We start from the raw sequence: 15621 nt of genomic DNA, 5'->3' as shown, positions 1-15621 counted from the left end.
CAACAATCCGCACCTTACCCGATTAGTGCGTTGCAACCACAAACGTTGCCTCCATCCCCGAAGCCCTTCGCATCACCACACCCAACCCCTTCCCTCTTATCCCCATCATCATCATCCACCTTATCCTATCTTCTCCCCAGTCCCTTTGAGGAGAGGTTCGCGTATCGAGACAGTCGTCCAGGTTTAGACCTTGACCGACTCCTCCCCCTTTTTTCTTCTACCGAATTGCTGCGGTAATAGAGAGCCTTCCCCCGGAAGGCCCCTCATAAAACCAGGCGTCATGGCGGACGTCCGGTCCAAGGTATGTGTGCGAAACGAGTGATTCCCCGGAAATTGCCATGCTGCAATGCGATTCGCGATCGGGACGCTCCTCAATTGCATTTCGGTTCGAATTGAGAAACGAGAAACCAATTGGGGTGGGGTTCGGTTCGAGCTATCGATCGACGCAGCAGAAAAAAAAATATGAAGCAAACAACACGTGAAGACTCAAGACAGTAACAATTGGCTAACTGGTGTTCGCATCAATATGAATAGAACCTCTATGAGCTTCTTGGTATTTACTTCCCTTCTTTTATTCCGTGTCGTACTCGGCATCACGATTACATCATCATGTTTCTAACACTGCTGCGTACGCGATCATAGGCAATGACCCTGAATTGGACCCCAACAGAGAGCCAGAACCCCCTACGCGGGCTGTAGACAGGCCTGCGCCCCGGCATGGCAAGCGTGATGCTCCCAAGGAGCCTGCCACCCAGCCCAACCTTACTGAGAACAATGCTCGCCGTGGCGGTCGCTTCACTGGCAACGAGGCCGGTACGTGTTAATTGTTTCCTATGTCACAAGGAGTTACAGTGGACCGAATCATTTTGAACGCGGTCGTATACCAACTCGATGGTGGTGAATTTCGACTGATCCCGATCTTTTGATAGCTTTCCGTGACCGTCAGGCCGGCAGCCGCAACAACCGTGAGAAGCCTGTCGATGAGGGCAAGGAGCCTCAGCGCCGCGCCTTCCACGCTCGTGGCGACCGTGGTGAGCGTTTCCGCAACGATCGTCAGTCCCGCACTGGCCAGGTGTAAGCATTTAGTACTCGGTTGGAACAGAAGAGAATAATGAGCTGATCGCGATTCCCGAACAGCGACACCCGCAAGCAGGTGAACCAGGGCTGGGGTGCTCAGACCGGCGACAAGGCTGGTGACAAGGCTTGGGATGACGAGAGAGCCGCTGAGAACCTTGCTCAGAACGAATCCGAGCCCCAGACGCCCGCCAACGAGGAGCCCGCTGAGCCCGCCGAAAAGACCAAGTCTTACGCTGACTACCTCGCCGAGAAGGCCGCCGCGGGCGACCTCAGCGCCAAGCCTGTCCGCGCCCCCAACGAGGGCAGCAACCTCGACAAGAAGTGGGCCAACGCCAAGGAGCTGAAGCGCACCCCCGAGGAGGAGGAGGCCTACATCAAGGGCAAGGAGGAGAAGGCCAGGCGCGAGAAGCAGCGCAAGGAGAAGAATGTCCTCGAGGTCGACATGCGCTTTGTCGAGTCCCCCCGTGGTGGAAGCGCTGGCCGTGGTCGTGGTGGACGTGGCGGCCGTGGTGGTCGCGGTGGCCGTGGCAACGGTGCTCCCCGTGGTGGTGAGCAGCGCGGCGCCGCCCCCGTCACCGTCGACGAGAAGAACTTCCCCACCCTCGGTGCCAAATAAACCTGTCCAGCATTGACGGTTGCCCGGATGAGGGGGAATGGTTTAGTTTCACTGGCCTAAGAGAATGTCGACCTGATGCCCCCTTTCGACTCTCCGAGAGTCTGACGCGATTATGGAAATTGGCGGGAACGAGCAAACAGAGCAACTCAAAAAAAGGAAATCTCACCGTCCTCGCGGTTTTCGTTTCCATCGCTGAAAATGGCCTATGTAATTTGATTTGAGTGTCAAAAAATAGGAAATTGAGAAACCAAACTTAAAAAATTCTTAGACTCTCTTGTAAATCATAGGTCACGTCAGTCCTTAGTCCATTTGTAATTGATGTGCCTACATGAACAATGATCCTCGCCGTTGGTACTACTCGAACTGCTTATACATAGGCCAACTATCAACGCAATAGCCAACGATACCCGGGACATATCCCACCGAGTACCATAGCAAACAGCCTCCCCACGTTAGAAGCCCTAAGTCCAGTGTCTTATCTTACAGCTCCCCATTCTCGGACCCATACCCCCAACGACCGGACTGCGTCTGCAACTCCTCTACCGCTCTGGCAGCAGCAGCCGTCCACTCCTGCAGCGTCTCCCGATCGGACTCATCATCTAGAAACGCCAGCCCCTCCATCGCCCGCCCGCCACAAGCACGCTGCAGCGCCAAGAACGCAAAATGGCCGCCGATGACCGGCCGCGCGAAGAAGTTGGGCCCGGGGAACTCGCCTCGCCCCTCGGTATTGTGGAGATCCGTGAACGGCCGGTCGGTGACGGTCTCGTTGACCCATTTGGCGACGGACTCGAGGATCTCGCTGCGCGTGCGCTCGCTGGCGACCGCCATGGCGAAGAACTCCCAGTCCGTCTTCGTGTACAGGTGGCGGCTGTCCAGCGGGAGGCCGTATTTCTGGCGCACGTAGTGGTACCAGATTGACTGTTTCTGGTAGATGTGGCGGGGCACGAAGCCGGTTTTGGACGGTTTTTTGCTGTCAAGGGGGGTTTGGGCTTTCGAGAGGGAGGCCGGGAAGGTGTCCGTGCCTTCGAGGTGGAAGCAGAGCTGTGCGTCCGCGTATAGGTTGTAGATGGTCGTCCAGGAGCCGTACCAGTCGTAGGCGAGCTTTGCGTGGGTTCCATCGCGGGACATGCCGAATTGCTCCCATTTGGCGATGTAGGTGTCCGAGATGTTCTGCGGGTGTTAGTGCTCGCTGGCGGTTTAAAGGAGTGATGTGTAGGAGTTGTACATACCTTGAAGTATGCTGCATCGGTATCGTGTCCGGCTACTTCGGCCAGCTTGCTCATGGCGTTGATGCCGATGATGCCCTTCAGTGCTAGGTTGGTCTGCAGCGCAAGCCAACCGGCAAAATCATCCGTGGATACTATTCAGATCAGCTTTAGCGCCGGAGGAAAGATATAGGCCTGGTCTTACGTTGGTTGGCGGGTTCCAGGGAGTATTCTACCAAGTAGCCCGTCCATTGAGTCCAGAGCCTGTAGCTGCGCTGAATCCATTTCTCAGCGAGACGCTCGCCTTCTGCACCACCGCCCCATTTGCCGTCTTGTTTATCAATTCCGGACAAGGCCTGCAGCTCACCCAGAGGGAAGTATCCAGTGTGTGGTTCCGAGACCTTGGGAGGAACACCTAGTGTGGACCAAATTGAAGAAGCCGCTGAATCATCGGTATACCGGAGTGAGTTCACGATTGCCAGGCCCATGATGAGAATGTTGCCGCACTCCTCAACTGGCATGTACTCATCGCGACCGTCCGGGTGGCCGGTCGCATTGGGGAAATGGGTCCCAAGGTCGTGCATAGCGTACGTGTTCGGGTACTGTCCACTGAGCATGTGCTCGATTAATGGCTCTAGCAGGTAGGCCAGCCAGCGAGGGTTTGTATACATAAAGAATGGGAACGAAGGGAAGATGACATCAATGGTCTGGAAATTGCCGTTTGAGGAGATCTCCTTCAAGAACAGGATTGGGTCATCGGGGGTTCCAGAGAATGTCGTTGCTCCCATGACCTGCCTGGCAGAAAGTGCGACAATGTCCATATAGTCATACGCCCCGGATTTGTAGGCATCCTTTGCTAACTGATCAGAGTAATCGGAAGCGAGGGTGGCCGCATGGGTAAAGTCATTGTAGTGGAAGCTCAGCAGCTCTTCGGGATCCATGAACCATGATCGCCAGAGTGGTCTCATGAGGGTCAGGCCGCGAGCAGAGGCAAATTGGACGACTGGATCCTGAATCAAAGCAATGGTGAACGTTACACTGTTCTGCGTGTCATTTGCCCTGGTATGGGGTTTGAAAGACTTGGAGAATGCGAATACAGGCTCGCGATCTCCTATGGCACGGAAACCGTCGTCGTTCACGTTCTGGAGAGCCCCCTTTGCCGCAAAAATGCTGCGAACAGTGTGGGCATCGCCAGAGTGATATTGGACATCCTAGGACTGCCAGTTAATATCTCGTCGAAAGACGAGTGGGATAAAGCATTGATTACTGACAGCAGGTCCAGTAAAGTGGAGGGAACCCCATTCGGCTCGATCACGGATTTCTGAGAGAAGAAGCTCATTCTGTCTGCGAAATTGCCATTTCTGAAGGGTCGGCGTTTTTCTTTTGAAACCGAAGGTGTCATGCTGCCAGACAATTTGACTCCCTGCATCTCCGCTCACCCAACGCCCATTGAGGTCTATGTAGACATTGACAGGCACATCACCGTGGACATAGACGGTAATGTAAGACGCAGGAATCGACTGCCGCAGGGTCGATGTCGGGGTAATTGGGGACAAGAAAGAAACCGTAATTGCAACTGGCCCAGCCGCAGAAGAGGCAGCCGAATCAATGCGGTAGGTCAGATTGGTTGTCGAAGCATCGTATTTGGCCCCTAGATACACCGGATACTCGACTTGGGTTCTGATGTCAAATCCGTCAGATTGAGATGCATTTGAGTTTTATTTAATGCGAACTACAGATAACAATATTACCATACCCGGACACAAACTCATGAGGCTTGCCCAGCAGCGGATATACAGTGCCGGTGCTGGGGATCTGGGCCATCAGAGAGAGCCCAAGCTCTTCCCCAGTATAGAACATGGGCCATTTGGACCAAGGCACCTCTCGGGCATCCCCCAACCAAGTGCTCAGGTAAGGATTTCGCACTGTCAACGGCAGAACTGGAGGTGTGAGGGTGGATGCTGCACCGACAGCCGCCTGGACAACAGCGGCTGCCAGCACCGCAAGGGATGAGCGCATTGTGTCGGTGTGCGGCAGAGTGTGTAACTAGGAATCAGGTTACAATCAGATCCACATGCAGAGAAAGGGGATACACGGGAAAAGATACAGTGCAGTGTAACGGAGGGCAATGGGTTTAAGAGAGAGAGGATTCCGGGCGGTCTGTTCAAAGGCTGACTGACGATCAGTATTAAAACAGGCAGATTGACTCAACTCCACATCGACGGACGATGCAATTCGTCCGGTTGGTGGCTACAGGACCACTGGAGACGCAATGATCGACTGAGAGAGGGATTCAGTCTGGTCAGTCCAGTCAGTCGTGGATGATGGGGGGGCGCTGCAGCACGGCAAGCCACACAACAAGTGAGTCCCTGGCGAAGAATGCGGGGAAAGCCCGGGAGACTGTAGTGGAAGAGCCTAGGAGGATCAGATGATGTTGACTGGGCAAATAAGCCAGCCTGGGATCAGCGTCTCGCTGATGATTGCTGAGACACTAAGCTCCAATTCGAGCAATGTTGATATCAATATATATATATCTGATGAACCGGAGTTGCGAGTGATGATTGAAGGTATTTTGGATCACTGAGCCAAGGAGATGATGTCATGCGGAGATGTTTTTAAGAGGACTGTTGGAGATTCTGAGTGTTCAAAGAACAGAACGATTATGTCCTTTAAATGGTAATATGGAGAGGGAAGGATCAAGGCTCGTAGATAGTCTGTATCAAAGTAATTCACGCATGTTTTCGAATCCTGGAATATCGTACGGTCGTGGAGGGCTATATATATACATCAACACTACATCGACCATCTACTGGGCTTGAATAAGATATCGTGAACGCGAGCAGACTAGTTAGAGCAAGACAGTACTATCAAGAACGTCTCAATGAAGCATTTGAAATGGTGGAACATAGCATTGATCGAGGATTGTGGTTATATCTCTAGACACCTCAGGAACATGCTTCTGATGAAGGACAAAACAAGCATCAGAAATCAAAATCACCGTCCATTTGATTAACCTGAAGTTCGGGGTATCACTTCTTGAATCTCTGGATTCCCATAGAGACAATGGGACAAAATGACCAATAGAAAGATCTCTCCTCAACGTGATCGTTATACTTCATCGTCAGGGTACCACGGGGCACATGAGATGTACCTGGGACCATCCATAAGAGCACCAGAGATCTGATCTTGATCTATGATCAGCCTCAATACAGCTTAATGTCGAGTAAGACAGTTGCGCTCAAGCTAGCCCTGAAAACCACTTCATGATTTTCGAGTTGTTCAATCAATTACTCCTGTCAACTATCTCTTCTCACGACGCGTGGAGAGACGCGGGTGACATTTCAGAGTGGGCCTGGTCAACAGCGGAGGTACCATTGAATACTGCGTGGGTACAACCAACCACCACCACTAGTACTGTTAAGGTACTTTTACGCCGTACTATACAGCAGCCACTGCACACGCGCATCTCCAACGCGCTGTTTTCCCTCCTTCTCTCTACCACCTGCTTTTCTTTGGGGAGGAGATTGGATTCTCAATTGTACTTTCTTTGCTTCCTCTGTATACATTCCTCGCCTATCTGACCTGGGTTGAAACATTCCTGGCCCCAGAACAGCTCGCGTGGTGATCGTCCTCTACTGTTGTCCCACTCATATACTTTGAATGTGGTCGTCGCAATTCTACCTCCCTCCGGTCGTCTCAATCCTTAATTCCTCCCTGCCTTTCATTCAAGCTCATTACAATGCAATCTACATCAAACCTCAGTCCCGTCAAAGACGGTAGACGCATCCTGGGCGACAAGACCCCCAACGCGTGTCTGTCTCCCGCACGCAGTAAACATCTGGATGCTGTCTCAGACATTTCACCAGTCAAACGCTCACTCTTTGAGAACCACTCTCCCAAGAAGCTTCTTCCTTCACCGTCTTTTGTGGGCCAGAAGCGTACGATCGACCAAGTGGAGGCCGAGTCCCGAATAAACAAAGAGATCGTGCAGGTCCAACGTGTCGAACAGGTGGAGGGAAACCATGAACGCAGCTTGCAGGATAAAGCCATTACTCAGGCCACAGCTCTAAAATATGGTCAGGTATGTTCATCGATCCCCGATCAAGCTCTAGGACTGGCGACCTTGGTACTAAAATTGCCTTCATAACAGCAACGATCGGACGCGATGCCCTCGAATGATACCCAGTCTACAGAGCCACAACAATCCCATCAACAAACACGCCGACTACCTCTCAGCGACATTGTAAATATAATCGACACCCCGAGTCCAAAGCAAACACCCAAGACCAATACACGAACAATTCCCGAAGACCCCATTACCCGCAAGTTGTTTATCCAGGAAGTAAGGCACCGCGTCCAAACCTGTAACCCGGCCTCTATCTCACAAATACACAACAGAAAGCAAGTATACTGCGCAGCCGGATACGGAGCGCAATGCGCCACGTCCGAGACCCCCAGTTCGACCGCAGATTATCAGAGCTGGAAGCTCACAGCCGCAAATACCCGCGACTATCGCTGCCCGCCTTGAGTCAACAGCACACCGATCGAGACCCGGCACCCCGGCGCGACACAGCGATGGAAGCAACAGCAGTATTAGCAGCAGCAGCACTCGCCTCAACATCACCGTCCAAGAAAACACCACCTAGTCTCGAACCTGCCCTAGACGTCGAACTTGACCCCACCCCAAAGAACTCATCCGACGCACCCGCTGGCCTCTCATCCCCACCTCTATCAGCTGGGACAACCGCCAACCAGGAGGATGCGGATCCGCTAAGGACGCCAACCCAGAAGAGCTTCCATCGCCGGACAGACACGCTTGAGTCACCCACAGCAATGCAGCTGAGTAGTCCCCCGGCCACCGTATCACGCAACGGAGGCAAGAGGACCATTGACATGACGGATGAGTATGACAACGAGGTCGGGGATGAAGACAATAAAACAGAGAGAATGGCCACACCGGCACACAAGGGTGATGCGGTCGATGGGCTTCTTCGGCTGATGAATACGTCCGATAAACGACGCCAGTCGGTCTCGGATACCCGCAGCGGATGATACATTTTTTTTTTTTTGCTGGTTGATACATGATGCATGATATACGTCTTGTACAGTATATAACGGACCAATAAGCAGATGCGGTCAAGGCGTCTATGGAGCCCTACGCGTTAGATAAACGTGGACCTTGACAGGTACAATGGATGAATGCTTGGATGGATAGTCGATATAGACATGTACGCCAGGGATTTGAGACGCTGCTATGATTATAATATCAATATCATGTACACTCGTGGCAAGACTCCACCACGAATTAGCAGTATAAGACAAAACCCTGAATTGACCAGAAAGAAAACTCGCTAAAAGATCTATGTGATGGATGCTATATTCATGACACTGTGCGACTACCGCACCTTTTTCAGCTTGTTCCGCTTGCGTCCCAACACGTCCCGCCCCTCGTCAATCTCCCCCATGGCCTCTCGCTTTGCCTCACCGACTTCCTTGAGAACACCCGTTCGCACCACCCGACCCTCGATACTGACTCCCTCCTCGCTCCACTCCTCCATTTGCCGGCCGACGCGCTCCTCGATCGCCAGCACAAGCTGCACATCCCGCTGTCCGACCAGCGTGACGGCCTCGCCGCTGCGGCCCGCACGCGCCGTACGACCGACACGGTGCACGTAGTCATCCGGGTTGCGGGGGACATCGTAGTTGATGACCAGGCTGACGGTGGGGATATCGAGACCACGCGAGGCGACGTCCGTGGCGACGAGGATGCGGGCCGCGGAGGCGCGGAATCGGGCGAGGTTGGCGTTGCGCTCGGACTGCGGCAGGAGACTGTGCAGGGAGGTGACGCGATGGGAGAGGCGGCGGAGCATGCGCTCGAGCAGGTCGGCGGTCTTGGTGTGGTTGCAGAAGATGATGGCGGGTTTGGAGGCGTTGGCTTCCGTGGATAGGAGGACGTGCAGGAAGGCTTCGCGGTGCGTCAGCGGCACCTTGAGGTAGGTCTGTTTGAGCGTGGGGGGGACCGAGCCCTGATTTTCCGTGGAGATCTCGGTCACGAAGACGGGCGGCTTGTTGGCGGATCGGGGCATGTCCTTCAGGGCGCGGACTTCGGGGGTGACCGTCGCGGTGAAGAGGAGCGTCTGCCGCTCGCTGGAGGGAGGCAGGGCGGAGAGGCACGTTTCGACGTCGGGGAGCATGCTGCCCGGCCCGCTCGCGAGCAGTCGGTCGGCTTCGTCGAGAACGACCATGCGGACCCGCTTGAGGCCGCACACTGTATCTTCGCCGGACGACTTGATGTGATCGGCCAACCGGCCGGGAGTCGCAATCACCACATGCGGTCTCCCCGCGAGAGCAATGGCCTGAGGTCGCATGTCCGTTCCGCCGGTGATGAGAACAGGCTTCATGCTCTGCGGAGCGGAAATGGCCTTGATCTGTTCGAAAATCTGCAACGCAAGTTCTCTAGACACTCATCCCATCAGCTTCGATCTATCTCTTATCCCATACCGTGGGGAAGCATACCTCGTCGGAGTCAACACAACCCCGAATATCCCAAACGGATCCTCCGCCCACTTCTGCAGCATCGGAACCGAGAACGCAATCGTCTTACCGGAACCAGTCCGGCTTCCTCCAATACAGTCCTTCCCCTTGAGAATCTCAGGGATACACGCCTTCTGAATTGCCGTTGGCTTCCTGACAGCCATCGTCGTCAGCGACCCAACCAGCCACGGCGCGACATTCAACGCCGCAAACGACGACGCTTCCTCCCGCAGCCCGATCTCCAACGCATCGCGGATCAGCACTGGATTCTCTTGACCTGCTGGTGCTGCCGGTGTCGCATCCTGCGTTCCTTTCTTCTTGATACGGGAGAGAGTGGGGAGCGGCGCTGGCGCAACGTACGAGTCGTCAGAGGACTCGGAAAGTCGTCGTCTTTTGGGGGCTCGCGTCGAAATCTCAGATTGGTCTACTTCGGAATCACTAGAGGTATCGTGCGTATCCTCAGATACCGGCTCTGCAGGATTTGGGGACGCCATTGTCTTTGTTGAATATCTTTTGCGACGCTGAAATTCTTCGAAATTCTTTGGCAAAAAAAGGTGACCGCGCAAAGGCGGTGTAATATTCACGTGACTACACCACTTATATACAAGCCGACGTCGTCCAATAGATTCTTTCGAATGTTTATAAATACAAGGGGTATTGGGCTGCTTTTATTATCTCCTCTGAGATGCGAGTGTATATATGGCGAAATCGATCCTGTCAATGTCACAGTCATATCCACCACTGGCTCACTAATCCGCCCTGCTCGTCGTACTTCTCCTTCGAACTGAAGACACTGGCTGCAATTCGTAGGACTCTCCTCTCTCCAAATCGTCCTCGATAGGCGATTCCGAAGACGAGTCTCTCCGGATCATAACGCCTCCATCTGAGTCTGGGTTCTTCGAGCCCCTATTTGACGTATCCACAGCCGAAGGCGCGGACAGTTCAACCTCGTCGTAACCATAAGTCCCTCCAACGCTTTCCATAGTAAACGGGCTGGCCGTGGGGCCGTCAAGAATGGCGAGTTCTTCTTTTGTGAACCAATATGGTAGCACAAACGAGGGTAACGGAATAAGCAGCAGAATAATCACCGGAAATCCAATAGCTGCAATCGTCTGAGTGATGGCGAATGTGGCGCCAAAGCCGATCAGTTCGATGATAACAAACACCCAAATGGCGAGCCTGCGCTCGATTCGTTTCAACGGATTTGAAGGGGACGTAAAGTCCTTGTCCTGAGCCAGGAAGATGAGTTTCTGCGTGATTCCGTTGCCCTGGAGGGCTTGTACTCCCATGACGAAGAAAAGACCCGCCATGACGCCTTGAGGGATTAAATGCAGGACGACGAGAAGTGGACCGGTCATGGTGCCCAGGGTCAAGAGACCCTGAGCGAGATTACTGACTCGTTGCTCGACAACGTGGTCAGTGACGCGGATCGTTTTGCCTTTGTTGGTATCATCTTCATCCGCGACATCGCGTGTAACGCACAGTGCAGCTGTGTGAAAGGGTGCCTGTGGAATCAGTCCATTGGGGAACGGGAGACCGAGAATTCCAGCTACAAAGGTGGTGAGACCTAGCAACCAGATATCCCAGTGGAAGCCAGCGGGTTTGCGTAGAGGGAACTCTGTTCCCTGCGCAATCAGTGATGACACTAGGTAGTATGTCAGCCCACTATGTTTCAAACGATAACCTTCGGAAGTGCAACCCACCATTGTGGTCGAAGTAGAATAGAATTGTCAGGAGAAGGGCAAACGGAATAGCAAGGAAGATGTCTCCAACGCTGATATTCCAGAAATCCACCAGCCAGTCACGATCAGCGGTGGGAAAGAAGGCTTTGCTGGTGGGCAAAGTCGCAACATCGACATCCCTCATATGGCCGATGTGGACGAATCCAGTGAAGAAAATGATAGTCAACGGTGTACCGTAATCCTCCAAGAATTTACGGACATATCTCTGGAATAGAGTACTGTTGCCAAGCTCTCCGCAAATCCATCCACTCATGAGGACAAGGAGGGCAACCATAATACTCAGGTAGGCGGAGGTCTCCCCGACCTGGCCCCATTGTCTGGTCAGAACCTGAATCCCTTTCTGCAGGTAGATGAAGGCCACGTAGAACCCAAAGATGTCACACGAAAAGCGGGTGACGTAAGTCAGACCATTGCAAGCGTTGGTGATGGCCAAAATCCAGTGCATAATCAACGACCAGCTTCGACAGTCAGCACAGAGTATGATAATTATCTGAGCGAGGGGGGTCTTACATCCCAATCCAACACATGAAAGCGAGGTAGGGCGTCCCACGCGGCGACACGATATCGTAAACAGTGTAATTAAAGACCGTAATCGGACCTAGGTTTAGACAGATGAGCATCCTGACAACTAACTGCCAGAAATCTGAACAAACCCACCAGTAACGCCAACAATAACCAAAGGCTGGGCAGCGAAGACCGAGAAAACAACAGCCCCCAGAACAGAGGCCAGAAGAACCTCATTAACCCCATAACTCTGCTCCGTCTTCTCGAACATGTCCAGCGAGAATGCCAGAGCAGGCAGAATACTGTACCAGTCAGCTTTCTCTCTCTCCACTCCGCAAACAGCCCAGACAAGGAACTTAACGCCATACTCACTTGGCAAAATACATATAGACAGTAGCAGGAATAACACGATAATCCCATGCATCTGTCCAATCACTCCAGTAGAAAGGCGCCCTGCGCTTGATGTCCTTGATCATGCCGCGGAAGAGCCGTACCCGCCACCACTTGCTCGTCCGCACAGACGACACCCCGGTCTGCACCCTAGACAGACCCTCAGCACCATGCTGTCCTTGGGAGACACCGCAATGCTGATGCTGGGAGTGCTGGGAGTGCGATTTGCCACTTCCTAGTCGGGCATGCTGCGACCCGGATTGCCAAGGATTCTGCTGGGAGTGAGATGAGTGGACTGAGCCATGCGAGGTTGTAGTGTGTAGATTTGATCTCGAGGGGACGGGAATCTCTTCACGAGAAGAAGTGTGCGAGGCTCGACGATTTCTCTGCATGTTGTACGGTGTACAGTCGTACACTTGTACCGCGCTTTCCTGGCCAGGACGAATTGTGCTGGCAGTGAAGTGAGATGGGCGAGACCACATCAACCGCTCTGCGGCTACAGGAAATCTGGTGTCAGGAGGATATTTCAATCCTACTTAGGTCTCCTAAATCTTGGAGATGGGAAAAGAAGCAATGATGGATAAACAACATTTTAAGCCTGAGGCACCGGTTTTCTAGGCATGGCGGAATCGCCCAATTGGGCTATTCAATTCCTTTTACTGCTGACATCATTGCAGTCCCCCGACATCTACACGAAACCCAGAGGTCGCGCTACACTATCACGCTGGATTCTACGGAAGGATCTCAAGTGAAACAACAATTTGCATGGATAATCAATTATAACACACTAGTGGCATCAATGTCAACGCCCATATTAGCTCTGAAAATACCAATGGCCAATTTCCCCCCGCGCTTATCGTGTTTGCCGATACTTCCTGTAATCTCACTTTTCATGACTGCGACGGGTTATTGCTGAAACATCCTTCGTGCTGCATATTGTCTATGCAGAAGGGGGAGGAGGTGGGGGGAGATCGCTTGGAGGCTATGCGCGAGTTAGCAATCTTGTTTGAACTCTAGTTAATCCAAGGGGAGAACGTACAGGAGGTGGGGGTCCTTCACCAGGCGGAGGTGGTGGAGGGCTGCCAGAGCCGTAGTACATGGAAGGCATGCCGGGCGGAGGTGGTGGAACACTCAGACCCGGAGGAGCCCCCGGGGCGCCCATACCAGGCACAGCTGCGCCATAACCGGGATAAGCCCCATATCCATAAGCACTTGCTCCGCCGGGTGGTGGAGGCGGAGCTTGCTGGTGCCAAGGAGCAGCGCCACCAGCAGCAGCAGCAGCACCAGGGGCACCGTAGCCACCTGCATGCGATCCGTATCCATAATCGCCGCCACGGCTCTGTCCTGCCCACGGAGGTGCACTGCCCTGATCGCGGGATCCGTAGTCGTCGCGAGAGCGGTTGTCCCGCCCTCTCTGCTGCCAGGGAGCCACATCGCTGGGAGGAGGGCCGCGCTGCCATGGCTTCGCGTCACGGTCATCGTAACCGTGGTCGGGACCGGCCTCGATGCGGCGAGGAGGCTGGCCGTCCGGACCTGGAGCACCGCCGGACAATTCTTGCATAAGTTGCTGTTGACAATTAGCATCTGTTATTCGAGAATAAAGAAAAGAAAAAAATTGAACTTACCTCCATCTCACGATCGACAGCATCACCTTGCCCGATAGCTCTGCGGCCACCGCCGTAACTGCCGCCATTCCGCCAGTCGGAACCTCTCTGGCGATCAGGACAATCGCGTGCCATATGGCCAGCATTGCCACAAACGCGACAGATGATGTTGGCGGTAAAGTTACGCTGTTCGGGACAGTCGTACTTGCGATGTCCGATTTGGCCACCTGAGCGAGTTAGTTAAGCAATTCAATGCGAAGGATAGTGATCTGGAAACTTACAGTTCTGGCAAGCCTGGTTTTCATCGTCCCGGAGGGTACCGTTGAGAGCAGCCAACTCCCGCAACTGGTTTCTCTTGAGTTCGTTCTGGCCTTCGGGAATCGAGGCAGCCTGTCAAGCGTCATTAGGGTCTGAATTTCGTCCCAACGGAGGCACATAAACTTACTGTTTCAATAACATTGTGCACAAGCTTCTTGGCTTTGTTAACCTTCTCTTCCGTATCTGCCATGATCAGACAATGGAGGTCCTCTTCCTGGTTACTAGCGTGAGCCGCGTCAGATCGACCCTTTCCTTCTTTGACGGAGCCTTTGCCTCGAATGGCAATCTTGGCGCCAGATTCGGTCTCCATCTTCTTCAAGGTATTTCCACGAGGACCTATGAGTAAGCCAACTTTAAAAGGTAGCAAAGAGCTAAGTGTTAGTTCACGATGGTTATTCAAGGAGAGCAAAGCAATGAAAGCAAGATAGTCAAGTAGCAAGGGTTAGCAGGAAGCGAGCCTTTGACACATCATCACAAGGCGATGTCTCACGGGCCCGACTCGAGCAGAGAGCCAAGAACGACACAATGCAGGAATGGTTAGGAGTTAGAGGGTTAGTTATCATACTGAAGTTAATCTCTGGATAGTCATTCACTGGAACATAGACCTTCTCCTGGGTCTTGGTTGGGCGCCTGTAGTCAGAGGGCGGGTGGTAGTTAGGAATGGTCTTCATGGCCTTCTCGACAAGCTTGTGGCGCTCGTCCTCGAGACGCTTCCGGTAACGGTATTCCCTAGTGTTTACACGTCTGCCAAAGTTATCGTACTGCGGAGGCGGCGATGGGGATCTGCACAGAAAATCGTTAGCTCTGGTGAACACCTGGAGATGAGAAAAAAGGGGATGAAGACGAACCTATCACCATCCGCAGGAACAACATCGTTGATACGGAGCTTCTGACTGATCTCCTCAATACGAAGATGCAGTGTGTAAGCCTCAAGCTGTTCATTGGTGAAATTTGCCATGATCATTGTGGGCAAGCCCATGAGACCGGCAGCCTTGTTCTCCTGAGCATCACCCCAACGGTTGCGCTTCTTGCGCCTCTTCACACCGTCAGCAGGAGGGTCCGCTGGGAAAGAAGAGAGTTAGTAAATCGAATGGAAATGATACAAATACGTCAAATACGTACCTCGGACTGGACTTCTGCCACGCTTGACCCCATTATCTCCGCCGACAGATGCAGGCGTCGCGGTGCGACTCTCCTCCTCTGGGCCATCTTCACCTCCAAACCGCCGACGGCCTAGAGGGATGTTGTTGGAACCTGTGATTCCTTGATTGCGCCAGGCCATTTTGTCCTGGTGCGATAAGCTGCGATACAAGAGTTAATCTGTCTGGTAAGTAAGCACAGAGCTCTGTCCAATATTGAAGTGAGGGCAAGAGCTATTAAATACTGTTTGAGTCTGAACCAGAACGTCAAGGGACGATGTGGCAAGCTTTGATTACCACGTGACATTTTGGAACCGGGATAAGCCAATCACGTGGCTAACACTCGTCCTATCGATTGGATGGATATCCATAGGTCTGCTCAGGCAGAATTATCTTATCAGAATGAGAGAATTCAGAAAGGCATCAGAATTATTGTCAGTTAAGAGAGAAATCTGGTTCAATATGTATTTACATAATATAATAACGCCCGTA

At 53.0% G+C, this 15621-nt stretch overlaps 6 protein-coding genes across 6 annotated transcripts; 2 read left to right on the top strand and 4 right to left on the bottom strand.

The window, feature by feature from the left end:
• Positions 1–280: 280 nt before the first annotated feature.
• On the top strand, positions 281–1693 carry stm1 (putative telomere and ribosome associated protein Stm1; the record flags this gene model as incomplete). Its single annotated transcript, XM_043288335.1, has 5 exons — positions 281–301; positions 535–553; positions 643–813; positions 930–1074; positions 1138–1693. 5 exons carry the CDS (start codon positions 281–283, stop codon positions 1691–1693), a joined length of 912 nt encoding a protein of 303 aa, XP_043144270.1.
• A 480-nt stretch (positions 1694–2173) lies between these two features.
• On the bottom strand, positions 2174–4917 carry Aud_003384 (putative glutaminase; the record flags this gene model as incomplete). Its single annotated transcript, XM_043288334.1, has 5 exons — positions 2174–2863; positions 2923–3053; positions 3104–4109; positions 4170–4578; positions 4655–4917. 5 exons carry the CDS (start codon positions 4915–4917, stop codon positions 2174–2176), a joined length of 2499 nt encoding a protein of 832 aa, XP_043144269.1.
• A 1720-nt stretch (positions 4918–6637) lies between these two features.
• Positions 6638–7950, top strand: Aud_003383 (uncharacterized protein; the record flags this gene model as incomplete). Its single annotated transcript, XM_043288333.1, has 3 exons — positions 6638–6979; positions 7049–7240; positions 7297–7950. 3 exons carry the CDS (start codon positions 6638–6640, stop codon positions 7948–7950), a joined length of 1188 nt encoding a protein of 395 aa, XP_043144268.1.
• A 344-nt stretch (positions 7951–8294) lies between these two features.
• Positions 8295–9926, bottom strand: dbp8 (ATP-dependent RNA helicase DBP8; the record flags this gene model as incomplete). Its single annotated transcript, XM_043288332.1, has 2 exons — positions 8295–9354; positions 9415–9926. The coding sequence occupies 2 exons, from the start codon at positions 9924–9926 to the stop codon at positions 8295–8297; spliced, it is 1572 nt and encodes a 523-aa protein (XP_043144267.1).
• A 255-nt stretch (positions 9927–10181) lies between these two features.
• Aud_003381 (anion exchange family protein) lies at positions 10182–12460 on the bottom strand (the record flags this gene model as incomplete). Its single annotated transcript, XM_043288331.1, has 5 exons — positions 10182–11077; positions 11136–11632; positions 11685–11772; positions 11832–11980; positions 12051–12460. 5 exons carry the CDS (start codon positions 12458–12460, stop codon positions 10182–10184), a joined length of 2040 nt encoding a protein of 679 aa, XP_043144266.1.
• Positions 12461–13008: 548 nt separating this feature from the next.
• Positions 13009–15272, bottom strand: bbp (putative zinc knuckle transcription factor/splicing factor MSL5/ZFM1; the record flags this gene model as incomplete). The annotated part of the gene is made up of 8 exons (XM_043288330.1): positions 13009–13050; positions 13108–13635; positions 13694–13899; positions 13954–14062; positions 14118–14341; positions 14556–14773; positions 14839–15052; positions 15113–15272. 8 exons carry the CDS (start codon positions 15270–15272, stop codon positions 13009–13011), a joined length of 1701 nt encoding a protein of 566 aa, XP_043144265.1.
• Between the last annotated feature and the right edge of the window lie 349 nt (positions 15273–15621).

This window comes from Aspergillus udagawae (genome assembly GCF_001078395.1).
Source record: "Aspergillus udagawae IFM 46973 DNA, scaffold_2, whole genome shotgun sequence".
Classification (NCBI taxonomy): Eukaryota; Fungi; Ascomycota; class Eurotiomycetes; order Eurotiales; family Aspergillaceae; genus Aspergillus; species Aspergillus udagawae.
This window is presented reverse-complemented; position numbering and strand designations above follow the sequence as displayed.